This window comes from Halichoeres trimaculatus, unplaced genomic scaffold, assembly GCF_033239565.1.
Source record: "Halichoeres trimaculatus isolate MK-OKI-2021-1 unplaced genomic scaffold, fHalTri1.1 fHalTri1_scaffold_3, whole genome shotgun sequence".
NCBI classification, from domain to species: domain Eukaryota; kingdom Metazoa; phylum Chordata; class Actinopteri; order Labriformes; family Labridae; genus Halichoeres; species Halichoeres trimaculatus.
The window spans coordinates 6213562-6222500 of record NW_027437181.1 but is presented as its reverse complement, the minus strand read 5'-3'; the positions used below and the strand labels follow the sequence as shown (position 1 = coordinate 6222500).

General features: G+C 40.1%; 2 protein-coding genes across 2 annotated transcripts in view; one reads left to right on the top strand and one right to left on the bottom strand.

Moving 5' to 3' along the window:
* Positions 1–126: 126 nt before the first annotated feature.
* On the bottom strand, positions 127–2223 carry cartl (cocaine- and amphetamine-regulated transcript-like). The gene is made up of 3 exons (XM_074667155.1): positions 2026–2223; positions 1023–1103; positions 127–473 (listed from the first exon to the last, which is right to left on the bottom strand). Exons 1-3 carry the CDS (start codon positions 2152–2154, stop codon positions 366–368), a joined length of 318 nt encoding a protein of 105 aa, XP_074523256.1. The 5' UTR covers positions 2155–2223; the 3' UTR covers positions 127–365.
* A 735-nt stretch (positions 2224–2958) lies between these two features.
* The window catches only part of iqgap1 (IQ motif containing GTPase activating protein 1), a 39184-nt gene continuing 33203 nt past the window's right edge, over positions 2959–8939 (top strand). The window contains exons 1-2 of the mRNA XM_074666346.1: positions 2959–3199; positions 5966–6068. Coding sequence (XP_074522447.1) covers positions 3154–3199; positions 5966–6068 — 149 coding nt within the window. The 5' untranslated portion in view covers positions 2959–3153. The remainder of the gene's footprint in view (positions 3200–5965; positions 6069–8939) is intronic.

The following is an 8939-nucleotide window of genomic DNA, read 5'->3' as shown; positions in this document are numbered from 1 at the left end:
ATGAAAAAAAAACAAAACATGGCGAATGAATGTTTTATTAACAGAACCGTTCACATGCTCCTGTAATTACAGTAATAACACAGTAATAACACAATAATAACATTCTGTACTGTACAAACTCGCCGACTGGACGGTAATAACACAGTTATAACACAGTAATAAACAGATAAATAGACACATGCTGGTCCTCAGGCTTCACACACACACACACACACACACACACACACACACACACACACACACACACACACACACACACACAAATTTTACAGAGAGGTTGTTTCTCTCTGCAGAATGATGATCTCGCTCATCTCAGGCTGCAGATGAAGACTGAAGAATCTTCATCACCTTCATCCTCCTCTTCCTCAGATACATTTCAGCAGGTAGGAGTTACAGTTTGCTCCCCGGCCGCAGTCACACAGTTTGCCAATACGAGGACCAAATTTCATCGCACACCGATCACCCATCCCACACTGACAGAGAAAGAAAGATTAAAATGTTAAATAACTGGTTTAATGACATGAAAAAAATCCTTTTGTTTTATATATGACTGTTTTTATTAGCTGAGAGTGATTGAATCAGAAAGTTTCTGTTTATTTCTCCTCATTAATATAAAGAGAATTTGAGGATTAAATGACATTATAATTGAATGTGTTCATTAAAGGTTGTGATGGATTAGCTCCCCCTGAACTGATTCATTTCTACAGCAGACTGTTTCTGCTGCTTCATTAGTCTGCAGTAATAATCCTGAAGTTTTAATTACAGAGAGAAAACCCCGTGCTCAGTGTTTCTTTCTTATCTTTTAATGAGCTGCAGCATCAAAAGCTTTAATTAAAACACAGAATAAAACACTGAGAGAGGAAAGACCCTGTAGGTGACTCTGTGTTTAACATCAGGACTCTGCTGCAGAGACGCACCTCACAGGTAGGGATACTACTGTGATCATTTAACTACAATACACAGGCAATTTTATTAATCTACAATACACAGGGGACTCATTAAAAACACTAAACAGAGCGTACCAGTGGGATGCTTCCTCTCTTCTCTGTTGAAGAAACTCGAGGGTGAATTCTTGACAGAAGAGCTTCAACGGCCTCCACCCACTGAAAGCATTAATAATTCAGAAGCTAATTAATCTTTTCAATAAAAAAACAATAAAACATGAATAACCAATCAAATCAGTGAAAACATTAACTTAAAAAAAGGAACATAATTTTTTTTTATGTTAAAAGCTTTTCAATGGAATTCTATGGTCTTGAAGTCTGTTTTTATTTATAAGTTATTATTAATATAATCATTTTATGTCCTGTTTCAAAGTCTGTTTATATCTATTATTAATCATAAGAAAATAAATTAAATGTCCTCTTTTAAAGTCTTTTGTATAATTATTTTTGTTTGTGAGTATAATTATTTAATTTTCTCATTCAGTCTGTATTTATAAGTATGATTATTTAATGTCCCTAATTAGTCTGTTTATAATCATTTTGTTTATTAGCACAATTATTCAATTTCCTGTTTTAATGTCGGTTTGTTATTGAGTTGGAACTTTCTGTCAAAAAAAAAAGAAGAAGAAAGAAAGAAAGAAAAGGATGTGATGTTATTCCATTAATATTTGATATTTTTTCATTTACTGATTTTTTGTCTCAGTTATTAGAAAATATTCTGCACTGGGCAGTTTCCCTTTATAAAATAAATCTAAGTCTTATTTAATTTACATAAACAAAAAGATGATGTTGCTCTCTCTTTTTGTAAATAGCAGACTAGTAAATTCTTATTGTTTGACTGAGACAATAAAAAAGTAAAGAAGAAAAAATTAAGTAGTCTGATAAAAACAAAACTCCAAATCTTAAATACTATACCAAAACAATGTTCAGGAGGTATAGAAGAAATTATCACCTGAAAGACCTGAAAGAGGAGCTAAATATTCCTCCACATCCTGCCTTAAAAACACTACAAATAGATTAACAGATATCTAATCTGTATAATACCACCTTAAAAATGAGTATTGCTGTCTGATAGACTCACCAGGTCTCTGTCTGCAGCAGTTTCAGGTCCAGAGTCCTCTGAGGACACTTCAGGAGATGCCTGTCCTCCACACAGGACAGACAACAGGAGGAGCAGGAGGAGTGAGCGGAGCAGGCCGGAGCTCTCCATGGTGCTGAGGAGGAGAAGGAGGAGGTGAAGGAGCAGTGACAAAGAGCAGGAGTGTTTGGAGGTGTAAAATAAAAAGTAGAAAAGGAGAATGTCTCTCAGATCAGAGGGTCCTGTCTTATAAAGACTCCTGGCCCCTCCCACAAGATCACACCAGGGGGTGGAGGTTTAATGTGTTTCATTTGTTTGGATTTTAATAGTTTTTACAGGGTATTTTTTATACTATGCTTTATTTTTATGGTTTAATTTGAAAAATATGGTTCAATTTTAAAATTTACCATTGTTGTATTTTGTTTTATATGCTTAAAATAAAATGCTTTGTGGTTTTAGTTTGATTTATAAGTTTCTATTATAATTTTTTTTCTTTTTTTTTTTTGGTTATATGTTGTTTTATTAGATTTTCTATTGTTTGTTTTCTTTAGCTTTTTGTTGTTTTGAATGTTTTTATTTCTATTTTTTATAGTTTGATTTTTCATTTTCATGGTTTTATTTATTATTTTGTTTCATTTAAGTTTTCCCTAGTTATGGTTAAATTTTAATTTTATTTTTAATTATTTATTTATTTATTTATTTATTTTATTTTTCATGGTTTTGGTTTGATTTTAAGTTTTCATTTATTTTATCTGATATTTTCTTTTGTGTAATTTAATTTTTTAATTTTTATATATAGTATTATGTGTTTTAATGTGTGCGGGGCCCGCGGGCCGCAGCTTGCTGAGGTGTGCACCGTGACGTGTCCCCCAGGGGGCGCTGCGGTGCAGAGATGGGTTCGTGTTTCCTGAAACGCATATTTGAGGCTGGAGCGAGAACACACCCAGAAACTTTTGAGAGAGAGAAAAGTTTGAGCAGAGCTGCAGACTGAGGAGCGGAGAGGAGTGATCCGCGAATCTGACGGATTAATTCTGCTTCGTTCAAACTGAGGAACCGTTTCACTCTCCACCGGAGTCTCTCTCGGGTCTAAAGCCAGTCTCTGCAGACCGGTGGACAGCTTTTCTCGTCAACATGTCAGTTTCAGAGGAGACGGACGGGCTCCGGCCCAGATACGGCTGTAAGTACTCCTCCCTTTACCTGCACGTCCCGCGCGGGCGGGCTTTCTCAGGACAGACTGATCCGGGTCATCAGATCCTGTTCAAATTCTGAAAATGCACTTTACGAAAGATAAATGAAGGTGTGGTCAGTTAGAGATGAAAGGCAGCGCGTGCTCACGCAGGTTGGTTATGACTTCCGCGTTTTATTAGAGAGTTACTGAAGGGGGTTACCAGATTATCCTCAGATTATCCTCAGATTACAGATTATCATAGATGTACACATCATGAAGTGTGTGTGTGTGTGTGTGTGTGTGTGTGTGTGTGTGTGTGTGTGTGTGTGTGTGTGTGTGTGTGTGTGTGTGTGTAAGAGAGAGGGAAAGAGAGAGACTTCAAACCTCCGCCCATCATGATTCATCCTCCATCTTTACATTTCACTCCCTTCCTCTGAGCGGGCACCAGGACCCTCTACACACACACACACACACACACACACACACACACACACACGCACGCACACACACACACACACACACACACACACACACACACACACACACACACACACACACACACACACAGTGTTTGTTCAGTATGAATGATCCATTATCAGACTAGCCCAGAGAAAACACACACACACACACACAATCACACACTGAATCCTGGTTTTAAGGAGTGACTCATGATGAAGTTAAATATATATATTTGTGTGTGTGTGTGTTTCGTTTCATTCCATGTTTTTAAAAGGTAGTTTTTGCCCTTTGTGAATTCAGTGTCTGATCAGACAGTTATAATAATCCGATGATCCGTGGTGAATTAATCCACTGGTAATCTGTTTAATCCAGGTTATAATGTTCACATTGAACAAACAGAACTGGTTCAGAAGATCCTGCTTACCTGTCAGCAAGTGTGTGAAAACCTGTGTCTGTCTCTGTGTGTGCGCCCATGTGTGTGTGTGTGCACATTAATTTCAGTTTGTGTCGTGTATTCTGATTCACCTGGTCACACACCTGAAGCAGGTGGTTGGATTGAGGTAACCCAGGTGTTCAGGTTGAAGACCTGCTGACCTTAAAGGCTCCTGTGTGCTCCTTTAATGCTGATATACCTGTAACGTCAGGAAGATCAGAGCCTACCTGTCAGAGTTTACCTGTCAGAGCATGCAGGTGAGCTCCTGGTTCAGGCTCGTAACATCCTGCTGTGACTCACTGGCAGCTCTTCTTCGCTGCACGTTCAGACCTCTGTCGATAATCCAGAACATGTCTGCTCCTCGTCCTCCCTCATGGGCCCTCTGCACCTCTTAATGAGGTTATAATTGTTGTTGAGGTTATTTTGTGTTGGTATAAATAAGGATTACAGTCTGACGTGGACCAGATCCTTTTAGCTGTAGTTCACACTCCTCTGAAGATGAAGATGAGATCGGCTTCACTGCTGCCTCTGAGAGCTGAGGCTGCTGCTCTGCGCCTTTAAGAGCAACATCCAGCTCTTCATCAACACCTGCAAACTGAGTGATAATGATGATGATAAAGCAGTGATGTTAATGGTGAAGATGATGGTCATGATAATGATGACAGTGATAGTCATATTGAGGTTGATAGTTATGATGATAGAATGATGATGAGTATAATGGTGCAGATGATGGTCATGATAATGATAATGTGATGATGATGCTGCTGCTGCTGATAATGACAATGATGGTGAAGATGAGGATGATTATGGATATGAGTTAGGATGATGTGGAATCATATTGATAATGATAATGATGAAAATGAGGATAAAGGTGATGTTGATGGTGAGGATGGTCATGATAATGATGATGGTGAGGTTGATGATTATGATTATAATGAGAATTCTGGTGATGATGATGGTCATGATAATAATAATGTGATGATGCTGCTGCTGCTGATGATAATGATGACGATGATGATGATCATGATGATAACAGTGGTAGTGATGGTGAGGATGATGGTCATGATAATGATGATGGTGACGAGGACAATGATGACAGTGATAGTAATGTTGAGAATGATGATTATGATGATGATAATGAAGAAGATGAGGGTGATTACAGGTATGAATGATGAAGATATAGAATCATCATGATGATGTTGATGATGAATATAATGATGATGATGATGAAAATGATGACAGTGATAGTAATGTTGAGGTTGATGATAATTATGATGATGAGAATGATGAGTATAATGGTGCAGATGATGGTCATGATAATGATAATGTGATGATGATGCTGCTGCTGCTGATAATGATGGTGAGGATGGGGATAAGGTGACAGTGAAAGTGATGGGGAGGATGATGGTCATGATAAGATGATGGTGTCGATGACAATGATGATAGTGATAGTGATGGTGAGAATGATGGTGAGAATGGTGATGATGATGAGGGTGAGTACGGGTATAAGTGATGATAAAGTAGAATCATCATGATGCTGTTGATGATGATTATTATGATAATGAGGATGATGATGGTGAGGATGATAAAGATGACACTGTTGATGATGGTGGGGATGATCGTCATCATGATGAAGATGGTGAGGACGATGATGACTACAGTGATGGTGAGAATGAAGGTTATGATAATGCAGACTTCATGAACTAGAGAAAAGGTGTGACTTCAATCTGATGTGTATTTATGTTTGTGTGTGTGTGTGTGTGTGTGTGTGTGTGTGTGTGTGTGTGTGTGTGTATGTGTGTGTGTGTGTGTGTGTATGTGTGTGTTTGTGTTTATGATGAAGTTAGCACGTCTTTCTGACCCTGTTTTGTTTTTGTTCCCAGCCGTGTTAGATGGCGTGGAGCGACTAACAGCAGAGGAGATGGATGAGCGGCGGCAGCAGAACATGGCATATGAATACCTGTGTCACCTGGAGGAGGCCAAAAGGTGAGAAAGAAACTCCCAACAAGTCTGATCCAGTCTGGTTAGACCCACTTAGATCTGGTTTGATCTGTTGAGTATGATTGACTGGAAAGTGATTTGTTGACAGAGAGTCTTGGGGAGGATGGCTGACCAAAACCAATGACCATACTTTATGATTCTGTTGTTCCTCATTAATCAATGATCTGCTCTGAATGCTGTTGGTTGTTGATCTGACTGATCCAGAGATCTGTTGGTTGTTGATTGATGACTGTTTCATTCAGGTGTCTGTTTATTGATTTTGTTTACTGACACATTGATTCAGGTTGACACGTTAACCACTAACAGGCTGCTCTCTCAATGAGCCCTCTGACAGGCGACAGCAGCTAAAATGCCTGAATGTGTGTGTGTTACACGTTATAAAGAGGAAGTAGTGTGTCAGACAGGAAGTGACTCAGTCATGTTGACTTAAGTTCCTCCCACTGTTCCCGCAAAAAAACCTGCTGTTGTCTCAGCAACAGTTTCTGTTATGACCAATGAGACGAGGCTCTCTGAAATAACGCTGAGTGTCTGTTATTATACTTGTGTGTGTGTCTGTGTGTGTGGGTGACCTGTAGATTTATGTGTCAGATGGTTTAAAGTGGAAAAATGACTGATTATTAAAATTAGTACCATGTTTTTGACCATATAGTCAGAATTTGCCCAGATCAGCTGATCTGAACTTCAGCTCCCGTCAGCTGACAGATCAGGTGATCATATCTACCATCCAATCAGCAAACAGTAAAATCTTCCCTTTAAGTTTCTTCATCCTACTTCCTTCAACCCAGCTTCTGCATCATGCTGAGTCTGATTTTATCAAGGTCATATAGATCTCACTGATGCTCACTCTGTTCTGGACCTTGGGGCTCTGTGCTGATGCTCTTCCTGCCTCAGGCTTTAGCATTCCATGTAAGCATGTGGAAGGGCAGGGAGCTCCCAGAACAGAGCCATAGCACCAAACAGAACCTGTTGGGTGATAATGATGACCTCACTTGATGAGGTGTTTCAGGTCCACTGAGCTTCATGAGGGAACACCTGAGCCTGAAGGGAACACGTTTGTGATTGAGTGTGTGTGTGTGTGGTATGACGAGAATGCTTCAACAGGTGAGCTGTGAGTGCACCTGCGTACCTGCTGGTGTGTCAACTGCAGGAATGTGTGTGTATGTGTGTGTGTGTTATCTGTCCTATTTCCATGTTATGCAGAGCAGAACCACAGCGGTGTCCTTATTTGAATCGCTTAAGGATGTTAAATTGTGGACCAGTGGTTCACCCCTCACAGTCAGAAAGTTCCTGGGCTGAACCCCCTAGTCAGGACCCTTTCTGTGTGGAGTTGGCGTGTTTTCCTCATGCATTTGTGTGTTTTCTTCAGCTTCCTCTCACAGTCCAGAAACATGCTAAGTAGGTAGATTGGTCACTGTAAACCACCTCTAGGTGACAGAGTGTGTGTGTGCATTTGTCTCTGGGTGTGAGCCCTGTGATAGGCTGGAGAACTGTCCAGGTGAACCCGCCTCCAGACCAATGACAGCAAAGATGCACTAGGGGTGATGATGACGATGATAATGAAGGATTGTCATCTATTGCTAACAATTAGTTTAAGTAACTACCCCATCCCAATTCTGTACATACCCCCCGCACCCTGTCTGTCTGTCTGTAGAATGTAGAATGTAGAATGTAGAATGTAGTCTGACATGTTTTCAGATTTTTGGTTTTATTGGTTTTGTTGCTGACAGCAGCACATTCCCTCACACACACACTTGTCATGCCTTCGTTCAGAGAGGACAGGACAGTGCAGGGAGCAGAGAGTGTGAAGCTGTATATTCAGGAGACCCCTTAACTGTTTGGGCTTTAGCAATATGAATCACTGCATACAGTCACACTCCACTCTATTTGGCTCACCTGTTAACCTGCTCCTTAACCGATCAGCCAGTCACAGGGCAGCAGCTCTGCAGCAGACTCTTACAGTGGCTTTGTGGGATTTTAACCCACAACCATCTCTAGGGTTTACAGAAAATGGCCCAAAAAAGAGAAAATATCCAGTGAGCAGCAGTTCTGTGGGCCAAAATGCCTTGTTGATGCCAGAGGTCAGAGGAGAATGGACAGACTGGTTTGAGCTGATAAAAAGGGTCAGGGTTAGGTTAGGTTAGGCCGAGGTCCATCTCTGGACACACAAGACGCCCAACCATGAAGCAGACAAGCTACAGCATAAAATGTTGCCTGGCCTGATGAGTCTGGATTTCTGCTCCACATCCAGATGGTAGGCTCAGGATTTAGCATGGATCCATCCTGCCTTGGATCAGGGTTCAGGCTGCTGCTGCTGGTTTAATGGTACAGGGTGCATTTCCATGTCTCACTTTGGGCCCCTTAGTACCAACTGAGCAGGGTTTAAAGTCCACAGCCTACCTGAGTATTGTTGCTGACCATGTCCATCCCTTTGTGAGCACAGTGTACCCATCTTCTGATGGCTACTTCCAGCAGAATAATGCTCCTTTAAGCCTGGGCCGACTACAAATTTTGTTGGACGATATATTGTCCCACAATTTTTGACGTATTTTTTGAGGCCAAATTAACCAATAATTTAAAAATATATATCATAATAATGCAATACACCCTTTCAAATGCAATAAGTCTTTAATTCTCATGAGCATTTATTACTAATGTAATTGGAATACCAACAACTTTCAAATATCCCAAAAAACACACACAAAAAAAAAACCAATAAAAATAAAATGGGTTCCCAGTCAAAAATTGCATTTGAATAAAAACTGAGTTAATATGCAGAATTTCTTTTGATGTGGCAAACTTCACTCTCTGTGTCTATGTAAATTCTCTTCCAGCTCAGTTATTATAGATGCTCCAAAC

What these genes read in the sequence shown, in the direction of transcription:
- cartl (XM_074667155.1), bottom strand. Translation starts at nt 2,154, where the DNA reads ATGGAGAGCTCCGGCCTGCTCCGCTCACTCCTCCTGCTCCTCCTGTTG. An exon ending in CTGCTGCAGACAGAGACCTG is followed by an intron (nt 1,104 to 2,025) that starts GTGAGTCTATCA and finishes TAATGCTTTCAG; the next exon opens with TGGGTGGAGGCCGTTGAAGC. An exon ending in AGAGAGGAAGCATCCCACTG is followed by an intron (nt 474 to 1,022) that starts GTACGCTCTGTT and finishes TTTCTCTGTCAG; the next exon opens with TGTGGGATGGGTGATCGGTG.